Source organism: Protopterus annectens, chromosome 1.part1 (genome assembly GCF_019279795.1).
Source record: "Protopterus annectens isolate FY-2018-M chromosome 1.part1, PAN1.0, whole genome shotgun sequence".
Classification (NCBI taxonomy): Eukaryota; Metazoa; Chordata; order Ceratodontiformes; family Protopteridae; genus Protopterus; species Protopterus annectens.
Window position 1 is genome coordinate 1,575,152,433 of NC_056726.1, and position 14,206 is coordinate 1,575,166,638.

General features: G+C 40.3%; 1 protein-coding gene across 4 annotated transcripts in view; it reads right to left on the reverse strand.

Moving 5' to 3' along the window:
* RHBDL2 (rhomboid like 2) overlaps positions 1 to 14,206 on the reverse strand; it is a 595,588-nt gene that overhangs the window by 107,372 nt on the left and 474,010 nt on the right. For 3 of the 4 annotated variants that reach the window (XM_044083432.1, XM_044083438.1, XM_044083423.1), the window contains exon 5: positions 10,091 to 10,191. The exons of the other annotated variant lie outside the window; for it this stretch is intronic. In XM_044083432.1, the coding sequence (XP_043939367.1) occupies positions 10,091 to 10,191 (101 nt within the window). The remainder of the gene's footprint in view (positions 1 to 10,090; positions 10,192 to 14,206) is intronic. 4 annotated transcript variants of the gene reach the window in all.

Genomic DNA, 14,206 nt, shown 5'->3' on the forward strand with positions numbered 1-14,206 from the left:
TCACACCAACATGGACAATGACAGAGTCATACTTGTACTTGTTGTGGAGTGACTTGTTGTGGAGTGACCTGAATGTGTGCATTATGTGGTGGATCATGGCACCCAACAGGCAGCTGACAGTAACTTTCTCCTTGTTTAGCCTGGTGAGTGGAACATCAGTGTGCCTAACTATAGAGTCACCTATGACTAGAGTGTTGGATACGTTGTTATGCCTTATGGGCTGTGGTTGAATGGCACACTGAGTTTGTGGGTTATGTGTCATTTGGGTTGTGTTGGGGTGGTGGAGGTTGCTTGTGTTTCTGCTTTGGAGGTCTCTGTTGTTTGAGCAGATTTTTATCGAGAGCCTCCACAAATGTAGGTGTGTGTTTTGTTTTGCTATGCGTGTGTTTTGGTGATGTAAGGTTTGAGGGACTATGTGATGAGTGTGGTGTGGTGCAAGTGTTTACCTTCTCCTCTTGAATGTCTAGTCCAGTCTTGGGTGAAGAGAGCTTTGCTTCCAGTTTGGCTATATAAGTGCATCTCTCACAGGTTGTAGTGTTGGGTGGTAGAAGGAGAGGGTTGTCCGTGTACATGAGGCAATTACTGCACTGCCCCAAAATTTCCAGATTCATCTGGTAGACAGGAGAAAACACCAGAAGCTGACCCTCAGACATGCCTGGATAGGTGCTTATTTATTAAGTACTAAAAACTGTTTTCCTCTAGACAAGTGAGGAAAGTTGAGTGCTGTAATAATTTGTAGCTTATTTAGTGCTTGCAACGAGTTCTGGACAAGTGCTGAGCTCAAAGAAACAGATTTGAATGCTAAAACTAAACAACTGGCTAGTTCTAAGGGAAAATTTGAAGAGCAGACTTTATGACACCGGGAATAGTTTAACCCTAGCTAAGCGGCGACGCATAAAGTATTTTTTTTTAATATAACAGTAGCAAATGAGCAAACTGATTTAAACCAATTAACCAATAAAAAGCTAAAACTGAGCCCCGTTCTAGCAGTCTTTGATCAGACTCTAACTGCACACTCCTGCCATTAGGGTTCAGGGGAACCTTCTCCAAAAAAAGATGGTCTGGATTAGTGCTCATGTTATACAAACAACGCTAGATTCAGCAGGTCTGAATTTAGCCTATGCTACAGCAAGCAAGGCGTACCAATTTCAGAAAGAAACAGTTCAAATAAGCAGGCACAGTAATCCTTTAACCAGAAACTCCCAGCTCAGAAGGGCAGAATCTACCCTTTCCTCTCACAAGAATGCAGACCACACCTTCTTACTGTAAAATAACTGGCCCAAAGCCCAAGTGCTTAAACCAGAACTAATACACTTTTAAAATAACAGACCCTAAGCCTTCAATCAGCAACTCCCAACTTAGCAGGATGTAAGCTACCTGTCCTGCTACAACAGTGCACACCACAAACCTTCTTAATGTAAAACAACTGGTCTGAAGCCCAAGTGCTTCTTTAATTACATTTTGCCATTTTACCTAAAATACTTTACTTAAAATTCAACCACTGTGTGCCAAGAATCTGCAAAAAGAGACTCAGGCAAAAGTAGAATATTGCAAATGGAACTAAAGCTGATTTTTATTCACACAAAACACGTTTAACACTGAAAATAAACCATACAGTGATTTGTCTTGAGTAAATTAAGACTTCCTTGAACTAATGCTTCACTATATCACGTCTGTTTAAAAAAACCTTTATAAATAATTAATACTGTAATTACATGCCTTAAAGACCTGTCTAAAAACCCTTAAAAGAACAATTTTAATTAAAATTTGAATAAATAAATAAATAAAATAATATATCTTATATATACAAATCAATGAAAATGTAATCATTACAGTAGATGTGATATAAGAGATAACATTTACATTTGTGTCCAGTTAATTGTTGAAACCTAAATATAAGCTAAAATAAAAATAAAAAAAGCCAACCAATCTCACCACATCATGGGGCCCCCAATCCTGTGCTAACTTTCTAAAATGTATCTTTAGCTCCAGTTGCATTATTCCACTTTTGTTGGGGGGATAATTTTCACACAATTGTTATTGGTTATTAGTTTCTTTATTGTGTGCTTGGCAACCATTTCCCATCTTTTTAGCTTACTTAAAATGTTTTGTATCTTCCCACTTTTATTTTTATTTTTTACTTCTGTATACACATTCAGTTTTATGTTTGCTGAATTTTTTTTTACTAATTTGTTTGGATGCTACTCCCTTGGTCTTCCTGAAGAAGACATTTGGGTAATGGGGATTCTAACCTGGTTACAAATCAATCAATAAAACAAATAAATAGCAATGAAAGAAAATATTTTCTGATCATCCATGGATATTCTGAAAAATAACCCCCTCCATCTGTGTGTATGTGCAATACTCTTTGTTAAAGCTTATTTTTTAAGGTGTTTCTATTGCTAACCCATGGCGTGCACACTAGAGTTCTGCAGCAGTCCCTTTTCCAAACTCTCTCCCCTCCAGCCACTTCACTCTATGCAATCGGTAGATTCTGCATTTTGCTTTTCTTAGGAACACCACTAGGTGATGATATATTCCCACTCATTGTATTAGGCAACTTTCAATACTTTTTCCCTGCTCCCTGTAGCTCTAAGTCCTGTTGTCCTTTCCCATTGTTTTTTGCACAATTGTCACACCTGTTCAGTTCTCCTTGAATTATACCAAACTTTATAAGTAACATACCTCTAAGCTTGTCAGTACCTTTGAGTGTTCGAGAGTGCCCATATCACTGATTGTTTTTGTTGACCTCTTCTTCTCCTTCCTCCTTCTCAGCTCTGCCTGCTCCGTTTGCCCTTTGAGCTCACTCCGCTCCCCTACCCTGCCTCCAATTCCCACAGTCCCCAGGGCCTCTACACTAATAACCCCAAAACCACTCCCCCTCTAGCATTCAGTCTATCTGAACAATCCCCACCCACCTCCTCATCCACTAACCCCCCCGTTTGCACTACCCACGACCCTCCCCTTACCTATTCTTACCTTCCCTCCTTCTCCATTCTTACTACTTAAGACCACACCCCACTTTACCTTCTGCTAAATCCTTCTCCCCTCTGCACATCCTCACTGCAGTGCATACTATAACCTTACACTACCATACAAATCAAACCTACACATACTCTACCATTAACATGTCTACCTTTCCTCCTCTACTGCCTACTCTATCTTACCAGACTACCTGACTTTTCTTACTCCCATCTCTGTCATACAACTTCAATACATGCCTTAAAATAATCTCACCTCTCAACTTATATCTCTCCTCACCTCTATTACTATAATGACTCTCTCCTTTTACTAGAAAAATTCTTCCTGATATCTGTAATACAATCCCAATCCCTCACAATCCATGCCTCTCCAGCTACCCTGCTCTCAACTCCAACGAATCTAAAGATCATCCCTGCTTCCTACTCCAACTAATCTCAATCCTCCTCTCTAGTGACATACATCCTAATCCCGGACCCTCAGACAACTATGCTTCTAACCCTAAATAGTCTTCCTCACCCTCTCACCATAAACCTCTCCTTTTTGCTACCATTAACACCCAAAGTTTATGCAATAAACTTACTACCCTTCATGCCTAGCTATCCCATTACCACCCTGACATTCTCTCTATCACCAAAACATGGCTAAAACCCCACATAAATGATTCCAAAATTACCTCTCCCAACTACAAGATCATAAGAAATGACAGAACTCTAAAGAAAGGTGGTGGAGTAGCCCTACTTTTCTTCTCCTCCCTAACAGTGACACCCTTTACCAAGCCTATACCCCAATTCGCAACAGCTGAACTAACCCTGGCCCTCCTAAAATGTATGTATTTTATTCTATTTTACATTTGTTGACCGGGACAGTCCATCTGGCTGTGAGCCCATTTTCAGCGGAGGCACGGGGAGAAAAGCTCCAATAAAACAAGAACACTGATAGGTACAGTGTCGGTTTTACATAGAATTTAAACAAAGTATCTAGAGACAATAAAGAAAGTACAATATACAGTAGGTGCTTTAGTGAAAAGGAGATAGTTATTACAATACAGTAAAATTATATATATATATATATATATATATATATATATATATATATATATTTTTTTTTTTTTTTTTTGAGGACAGGGGTCCATCTTTAGTTGATCATTTGAGAATACTTTAATATGTGTACATATGTATACCCTTACAAAAGAAAATACATTATCAAATTCTACTCTTATTGTAGGTAGCTGATAGGTGGTGTTAACAAGTGGGAGTGGGGTATACATGGAGACTATAAAATTTAGGGGATGAAATTTGATGTGGGCTTATGTGGTATTAGCCTGGCTTGGTGCAGGAGCAGAGCCAGTTGTTAGTGAGGTGGTCTTTGAGCAGAATTTTGAATTGGTGTAGGTTGGTAGCATTTAGGATGTGTTGAGGGATTGAGTTCCAAAGTTTAGAAATGTGGTGGGAGTAGAGGGCATCCCCATCTTTGTTGTTGCTTTTGGATACATGGAGGAGTGTTTTGTGTGAGGATCAGAGTTGTCGAGTGTTGGCATATGGTTGGAGTAACAGTTGTAGGGCTGGGGTTCTGTTTGGCTGGTATATTGGTGAGTAAACTCAAGTTGGGTATAGGTTAGTTGTGGGAATTCTAGCCAATTTATTTGTTGCAGGGCAGAGCAGTGGTGGGACCTATATGGGGTGCTAGTGGAGAACTTGGCTATTTTATTGTAGGCTGATTCAAGTTTGGTAAGGTCAGTTTTGCTAAGGTTTGTAAAGATGTGAGAAGCATAAAGAACAGTAGATAGGAGATGAGTCCTGGTGAAGCTTAGTCTAGAATGCCTAGTTAGGAAAGGATTAATTTGGTAAAGAGAGCCTAGTCTGATGTGTTTTTTTAATGGTTTGAGAGAGTTGTAGGTCGAATTTTAATTTGCTATCAATTATGACACCTAGTAATTTGGTATGTGATCTGGTGTTTAAGATTGTGTTGTTGGGGGAGTGGATTTGAAAAGTGGCTGAGGGATTGGGTGTTTTGGTGGGGAGAAAGAGCATGTGTTTGGTCTTGTTTGGGTTCAGTATGAGGTTAGGGTTAGTTAGCCAGGATTCTATTTCTAGGAAGGATTGTTTTGTTATAGCCTGTAGTTGTGTTAGAGAGTGGGCGGAGCATATCAGAGTAGAGTCATCTGCATAATGGATGACAGAGGCGAGAGATGTGAATTTATGGAGTTGATTTGTGAGGATGGTAAAAAGTAGGGGGCCTAATATGGAGCCTTGTGGTACTCCTATGTTAACAGGGAGCAAAGATGATAGCTCCTGTTGCCATCTAACAGCCTGATGGTGTTTGGTTAGATAGCTGTGGAAGCACGCTAGGGAAGAATGACTGAGATGTAATGTGGCCAGTTCTGACAGCAGTTTTTGGTGTGAAACTGTATTGAATGCCTTTGAGAGATCTAGAAAGATGGATGAGACATATTTATTCTGATTTCTGTGTTCATTTATTGTGTTAGTAAAACTGGGGAGGGTGGTTGTGGTGCTGTGGTGGGGCGAAAACTATGTTGTGTGTTTGATAGGAGGTTATTGGAGAGAAGGTAGTTTAGAAGCTGGGAGTGAATACATTTTTCTAGTATTTTGGAGAGGGTGAAAGAATGTCAATGGGCCTGTAATTAATAAGCTCAGTAGAGTTGCCACTTTTATGCAGTGGGAAGATACAGGAGACTTTCCAGATCAGTGGGACATGGTTCTCGGAGATAGAGCGGTTGATGAGGATAGAAATGGGGTAGGCTACGACTTCAAAGGCAGCATATGTATAGCTGCCCTTTATATTTCACCAGGAAATAACATTCCCATTCTTGAAGATATTTTCTCTTGGTTCTCATCCAATATAAACAATGAAGCTATACTCCTAGGTGATGTAAATATAAGCTGGGCTTCTATTCAATCACCTACATCACCTCAGAATATAAACCTATACAACTACACCCAAATAATTACCTCTCCTACCAGATTTACTAAAGATAACAACTCTGGTAATATTCGGGACTGGATATTAGTTTCTCACCCCAACTCCATTTCTGACAACGGTACCCTACCCGACTTCCTCAGCAATCATCTCCCTGCCTTTGGTCGTTGCTCACCATCCTCCCTCCATCTTCACCACAACTACATCACAACTCATACCCTAAAAACATCAGCCCTTTAGCTTTCTGTGACTCACTAAAACATATGAACTGGAACCCTGTAAAAACTCTCCCTCTTAACAACGCTGTGTTACATACTTCATTACTACATTCAATAACCTACTAGATAGCTTCACTCCCACCATAACTAAAAGAAGCAAAACCAAATCCACCACTTGGCTAACTAAAGTAACTATTATATCATGACCCCCCATTAATATTCCAAAACGTGCACGCTGATTGGCCAGCGTGCATGTTGTAAATCGACTTATACTAATGGAAAAAGGTCCGGTCGCCCGGACTTTTTCCATTAGTACACGTCTCTTTTAAAACACTGTCTCGCTATGTTAAAAGAGTTTAACATAGCGAGACAGGTTTAAAAAAAAAAAAAAAAAAGCAACGGAGAAAGCAAGATCTCCGTTGCTTTTTACACACTGTGTCGCTGTGTTAAAGGAGTTTAACATAGCGAGACAGCTTTAAAATAAGCAATGGACATCTCTGTTTCTTATTTTAAAGCTGTCTCGCTATGTTAAACCCATTTAACATAGCGAAACATTAAAAAAGCAACGGAGATCTTGCTTTCCCCGTTGCTTTTAGCCACAGCTCTGATGTACTGCGTAGGCATGCGCAGTACATCAGAACTGCCGCGGATACCAGACAGCTGCGGAAGGGCAGCAAAGAGGCATCATACAATGCCATTATTTAAGAAAAGTAATTATTTCTTTTCTTAAATAATGTCATAGTATAATAGCAATAACCCACACCTGCGTGTGGGTAATCGGATTACCCACGTTGTCTTTGTTTGGTCCCTCGGGCTTCGCCCTCGGGACCAAACCACGCCAACCGTGGGTAAATCCTGCATTACCCACACCCAGGCATGGGTTATTGCTATATTATACTCATGCATCTCCGAGGTAAATCTTGGAAGCATCACCATAAATTTAAAACACCTAACACCCTTACTACATTTACTTACTAACAGAACCTTACATAAGCAACTTCGTAATAAAGTGAAAAAACAAATTGATTTAGACCAAATGTCCTACTACTCCAAGCTTCAAAACAATCACAGATCCAACCCCCCAAAAGTTTGGGACAGTATATCTGCTCTCCTCTCTCCTGGCAAAAAGACAATCCCTGCCCCAACCCTAATCCTCCAGATCATATCTTAGCACCCCAATTCAACTCTTTCTTTATTGATTCAATAGCCAAGCTCACCACATCATTCTCCAATAAAATTTCTACTCCACCCTCATCCCATACCCTCAACTCTAGTCCCACTGATATCAACAATACTCATCTCCCTCCCTTTACCATACAACCGGTCTCTCTACACACCTTACAAACCTTTTACAATTAAAACCATGCTCCCATGCCCCAGACAACCTTCTAACTTTGTCAAGCTAGCTGCAGATGGCATATCCCTTCCCATCACCATACTTATCCACCATTCAATTGAATAATCCTATGTACCCCTCCTCTGGAAGCATTCATCATTCCCCTCCACAAAGGATGCAACAATACTGAAATCTCCAACTTCTGTCCTATAGCTATCCTGTCCCCTATCTCAAAAGTCCTTGAAAAATGCATACACTTGCAACTCCTTCCATACCTCCTAGAAAATCAACTTCTTTCTCCAACTCAACATGGATTTAGACCTGGACATAGTACTACCACTGCTCTTCTCTGCTTCCTTGAGATCATCAACTGCGCCCAAGACTCTGGCAACATTGTATTTACCCTTCTCTTAGACTTATCAAAGGCCTTCGATACTGTTTCCCACAAACTTCTTTTGTCCAGACTATCTCTTCTCAATATCTCCCCCCCTCCTCTATTAATTGGTTTTCCAGTTACTTTTCTAATAGGCAACAAGCCGTCAAGTGGAACAATAGTACCTCTTCCTTCCTTCACACTCCAACAGGAGTTCCACATGGCTCTATAATGGGTCCCTTACTTTTTAACATCTTCATTAATAATTTTCATCAGTGCATTCCTCATACCAAACTTGTCCAATACGCAGGTGATTCCACCATAATTTGCTATGCTTAATCCCTCCCCAAACTCAAGCAACTAACACAAGATACCTTCTCTTGTACTGAGTCTTGAATGCTGTGCTCTCAATGTAGCCAAAACCAAAATCATGATCTTTACCCCATCTAGAAACACCTCTATCGATAAAAATTCCTTCTCCATAGTCAGAATAAGAGTCCCATTGAAATAGTCTCCCATACAAAACTTCTAGGTGTTATCATTGATGAACATTTAAAGTCTGACATTCATATACAAACTAGTATTAAGAAAACGCCAAAAGCTCAAAATTCAGTATCATCACAGCCGTTATCTTACTCCCTCATCCAAACAGATACTCTCTATTTCCTACCTAATCCCCTCTCTCTTGTATGGAGCCCCTCTCCTCACCAACCTTCAATACTCCCTAAAATCAAAACTGTCATTCTGCTACAATAAAATCTGTAAGTGTGCTACTGGGACCATATCCTCCTCCCACCACTGTGATGCACTCCAATCCTCGAACTGGCTGGAACTTCCCCACTATCTCTCTTACATTCAACTGCTAACTGCTCACAAACTCATTTTCAAACCCTCTAACTGCCCTTCCCTCTCCTTCATACTCACCTTGCATCATCCTGACAGACTACTCAGGTCCAGTAACCAGAACCTCCTCAAAGTGTACAAACCCTTATGTGCACCTGGGCAATTTCTCTGGTCTTTCTCCCTTGCTCATCTATGGAATTCACTCCCCCCCACATCTGAATCACCCAAAACCACTCCACCTTCAAGACCATGCTCGATTCCTATCTCTCCTCTCACTGGGAATTCCCATGCTCTCACCCCACCTGACCCCCTCTATATCATTTCTGCTCCCCCATTCTTTTTTTTCTCCTTTCTCATAACTCACCCTAGTGACTCCCTTCATTTCATTTCCACTCCCTCTCCCTTATTCCTTTCTCTTAACCCATCCTAATGACTCCCTTCATTTAATTTCCACACCCTCTCCCTTTTTCCTTTTTCAGTACTCACCCTAGTGACTCCCTTCATTTCATTCCCACTCCCTCCCCCTTTCCTCCTTTCTCATAACTCACCGTAGTGACTCCCTTCATTTCGTTTCCACTACCTTTCCCTTTTTCCTTTTTCAGAACTCACCCTAGTGACTCCCTTCATTTCATTTCCACTCCCTCTCCCTTTTACCTTTCTCATAACTCACCCTAGTGACTCCATTTCATTTCCACTCCCTCTCCCTTTTTCCTTTCTCATAACTCACCCTAGTGACTCCCTTCATTTCATTTCCACTCCCTCCCCCTTTTCTCCTTTCTCATAACTCAGCCTATTCACCTTTCACTGTTCCACTCTCCTCCTCTAATTCTTCCTCTCTCTCACCTCATGAAACTTTGAGTGCATAAATGCCTGCACTCCAAATTATACTTATGTACTCCAAAATACTTATGTTTTAATTTAATTCAATGCTATGTTACAACACATTGCTCAAATATTATTATTCTGCCTTCTATATTACTATGCTGCTCAAATATTATTATTCTGTCTTCTATATTACTGTGTTTTAGTAGTTTTTGAAAATTGTATTGTACTTGTTAACTTTGTTGATATTAGCTTTGTAATAATTGTATGTGGAGCTTTTCTCCCTGGACCTCCATTGAAAATGTGAATAACATGAATTATTCATTGTAAAATGTAGTATGCAATGGTCTCATACAGGTGGACCATCTTGTGGTGTGGCAATACAATTTCTTACACCATGAATGACTGTTAACATTCTTCACTATGACACCTTATGTCATCTCTGCATATAGGCACCTTTTATTCAGTGTGTTATCCATTTATGAAAACAAATAAATGGTGTAATGAATATCTGCATCACATTTCTAACAATAAAAATTAATATATACAAATCTTGTGAGGCTTCTATTTATCTCTTACCACTAGAACGTTCATAAAGTATCCTCCCATTAGAGCATAAGCTCCTCCTGAAGCTCCTACCAGAAAACTTCCGGGATCAAAGATCGAACTTGCTAATGAACCTAAATAACAGAAACAATTATATAATTAAATAAAGATTTATTAGTGTCTCCTACTATTCTGCAAACTACATTTGCTGAACACTGAATCTTCAACTTGGTGCTTTGTGCTTATGTTCTCAGCTTACGGCGATGCCTGCAAACAGACCTGGGTCAGCTGAGTGAAGTGAATTGTTAAAATACAGTCTCTGTTCAAAATCAAGCCAACACATCTATATTTGATTAATGTGTTCTGTTGTGAACAGAAGACTCATTCCTGCTAGGGCTACACCCCTGCATATCTACCACAACTATTATAGTCAACACTGCATCTTTATAACTTGAAGATAAGGAGAAATCACCCTTTCAGTGACCTGTTTTGAGGCACTGGCATTTTCAGTAAAAAGCTATAAATGTAGAATTGAAAGCATACAGTAAAAACAGAAAAAGTGACCATATCCCTGTGTGAACTGCTGGGGAATGCTGCCATTGCCAACAGCATGTTATGCTAAACTTCGCCTTTTACTAACACAAAATGACACATAAGTAGTTACAGTATCAGCTCTCCAGTACTATAAAATGCAATAGAATAGAAAGAGTATCTTCTTGGCAGTAGATATTCAGAGAATAAGTATTTCAGTATTTAGTCATAACATAAGGTATTCTTATCTTCCTTGGTTCCTTCATCATTATAAGTTTTCTCAGCAGGAGCCATCTTTAATCAGCAAGGAACTCATGATGTCCTTCCTTAGGTCACTGTTGCAGTATCCCAAACCGTTGGGTCATCTTGCCAAATAACATGGACTTTCAGCCTGGTCACAAAATCCAACATCTTCCATAAAGCCATATGTCTCACGTATGACCTAAGCCCACAAGCATAAGGGTACATAAACGAACATATGAGTGTAAAACCCCAGACTATGTTGCTGCCAGTCTAAATGCAGGTCTTGCACCCATCGACCTGTCCTATGCATGGTCATTGGTACCGTTGCTCTTCACTGGTTTACATTAAGTACCCATTTAAGAAACCTTTTTTGATTTTTTTCTATTGCATTGCTGATTGTGGCTGTATTAGATGTAAGCTAGGAGAGGAAAGTAGGATTGTGGTAGGCATATTCCTTAGAGGAATCTCCACTCCCAGTGTCTTTTCTGTTTAGGCACAGTGCAGGATTTTAAGAATTGTTTTATCTACCAGTCCTTTCTCCCTAAAACCTTATGAATGTGATTTTATTCCCTTAACCCCAACTTGGAAACCCAGCATCTTATGCACCTTGCTTAAGTAAAGATGGTGGATCCTTCCAAACCTGATGTCCCACTTGACCAAAAGAAAAAGATTGAGAGGCCTAGGCCAGATACGACTGTCCAGTTGGACTTGGACACTCACTGAAGTTCTGGAACCTGCTGAGCACCCAGACCCTTCTGTGTTTTCCATGGCTACAGACAAACCCCTCTAAGCTACTACCTGCTGCCAGTGCCCTACACTTGGATAAAGAGCAATGGACAGACTGGGAAAGGTCTATACTTCTTCCACTATAGCCTTTAGGGCCCTGAATTATCACATCCAAATGACTAAATATTTGTTGTCTGTTCTGGAGAACTTAAATAAAACCTTGTCCTCTATAAAAGAACCAGGCAGTAAACAACAGGTCATATCTATGGTGGCTCAGGCCTCACAAATGGCTAGATACAGCATAAAATACAGCTATGATACAATGGAAGATTCCTCCAGAGCAGCAGATACAAGTTCTGTTATCAGCCAGTATGCAAGGTTATGCTCTCAGCCTCTCCCTGAGAACATTAAGGCCAAATGTTTAGATTCTCTTCTGAACAGGGATCTATTATTTTATCCAGATGTGGCTAGCTTGTTTAACACATTGAAAGAACAATGAAAAACCATGAAGGACTGTAGACAAATCTTTATAGGTTCATAGGTTCATAGGTGTGTGTTAGGGTAATGACCACAAAGGCCTTTTAAAGCCTAGCCATGAATTTCAAATCTCTGACAAGTTCCGGTACCCTTAATAAGTGTAATCAGAGGCTTGGGAGATGAAACATTTACAAGCAGGGCCCTGGGAGGTGAACCATTTACAGGCTGTCTGTGTCCATTAAAGACATAGGTGCCAAACCAGGGATGAATTTCCTGTTCCCCATCCAAATGTCCAAATTACACTTGAATTGAGTTAGGTTGGAACTCTGCTTCACATGGATGGAGAGCCTGTTCCATAGACGGGGTAGTCTCTGGGATATATACCTGTCTCTCCAGCAGGTCCTAGTTATATCACAGGCAAGGTTTAAGTCTTTAGAATGGGTAATTCTGGTACTGTTTGTTTTGTGGATATGCAGGAAGTCCAACAAAGTGGGGTCTGACAATGCCTTATGCCAGACATAGATCACCTCTGTAAGAGACAGAATACAGGAATAAGACTTTGAGGCGGTGTGCACAGGACATGTTACTTATGTCCTGTATTCTTTTAGTGTGGAACCTCTGTGGACATTCCAGTTGTTGGATATGCCTGGTTAGGTACATACCAAGGAGGACATTGTACTAAATGATAGGTCTGATGAATGCTAAATACAGTGGTACAATGTCTTCCTTCGACTTAGATGCCATAGCTTTGTTTATAAATTGAACAACATAGAATGATTTCCTCACTGCTGCAGACACGTGATGGTCAAAGGCTAGATTACTATCTATGTGTGTCCCTAAGTCCATGACTACTGGGTCATCTCTAAAGGGTGTGTTGTCAATATGATAGTTACCAGGGTGGACGACTTCCGAAAGGATACTATTATGTATTTCTTGGCATTTAGTTTTAGTCCATGGCTCTGACACCAGTTGTTTGTCTGTGTCAGCCCCTCCTGGAGAACATTTGTGTCAGTGTGGGATTCAATGACAGCTTCTAATTTGCAATCATCTGCAAATTTAGTCAGCCAGTGACCACTGACATTGGCCTTGACTTCAGAGAAGTAAATGCCAAAAAGGAATGGTCCAAGGAATGATCCCTGTGGGACTCCACTTGTGACTGGCCTCTTTGTAGAGGTGGTCTCCCTAATTCTAACTTCTTGTGTCCTGTCTGTGAACAACTGACTATCCACCATGTGACATATGAGTTTCTACCTAGCCCCTTGAGTTTATCAACGATGCCCGAGTGGGATATTGTGTCAAATGCCTTGGCCAGGTCAAGGTAGGCAGTGTGAACAATTTTGCCCTCATCCATTTCTTTGGTTACCTCCTCAAAGAAGTCCACCAGGTTGAGTAGGCCCCTGACAAAAGCTTAAAAATAAACGAAACATAGATCATTTATTGATCATTGATCATTTCCATGATAATTCTTTCTTTGGCTCTACATATAGGTTATAAGTAGACTCTGTGGTCTGTAGTTCTGTAGATGGCCCAGATGGATTGTTTGTGCAGAGATGATTGCAGTTCTCCATTCATGAGACAGACATGCTGCCTGTGACAAGTAAGCAATTATAAGTCAGAGGCCCTGATCTGATAGGTTTTCTTTCTTGCTAGAAGGCATCCTGCATTGATATTGTGTTGGACACCTGATTGTGCATTAATGACCTGTTGTTCTTGATATTGACCCTAGTTCTAGGCTTAGCAGGGGCTTAGCTCTCAATGTGTTAGCACAAAAAATTCTGGACAAAGACAAAGATAATGGGAGGACAAACCCCCAAAATAGGGACAAATTTTAAATATTGCTCTTAGAAACATAGAAAGTTGCTAGAATAAAAAGTGTTGTGTTACCATGTATTTTCTGAAGTATATGAAGTCTGAAACTCAAATGCCTGTCATTATTTAGTGAATTTGATCCTTACTGATTTTCCAGAAAAATCCAGAAAACGACAAATTTTATGAGGAACAGACCCAAAATATGAGTCAAAATTCTAGACATTTTGTGAAAATCTGGACAGTTGAGAGGGTAGGGGTGATTTGATTTATATTTGATGGGGTTGTGGAGAGAGAAGGGCTATAGAGGAGCTGAGTTTATCAGCCCAGAGTATCAGCCAGAATCTTTGCTATATCTTCTGGCTC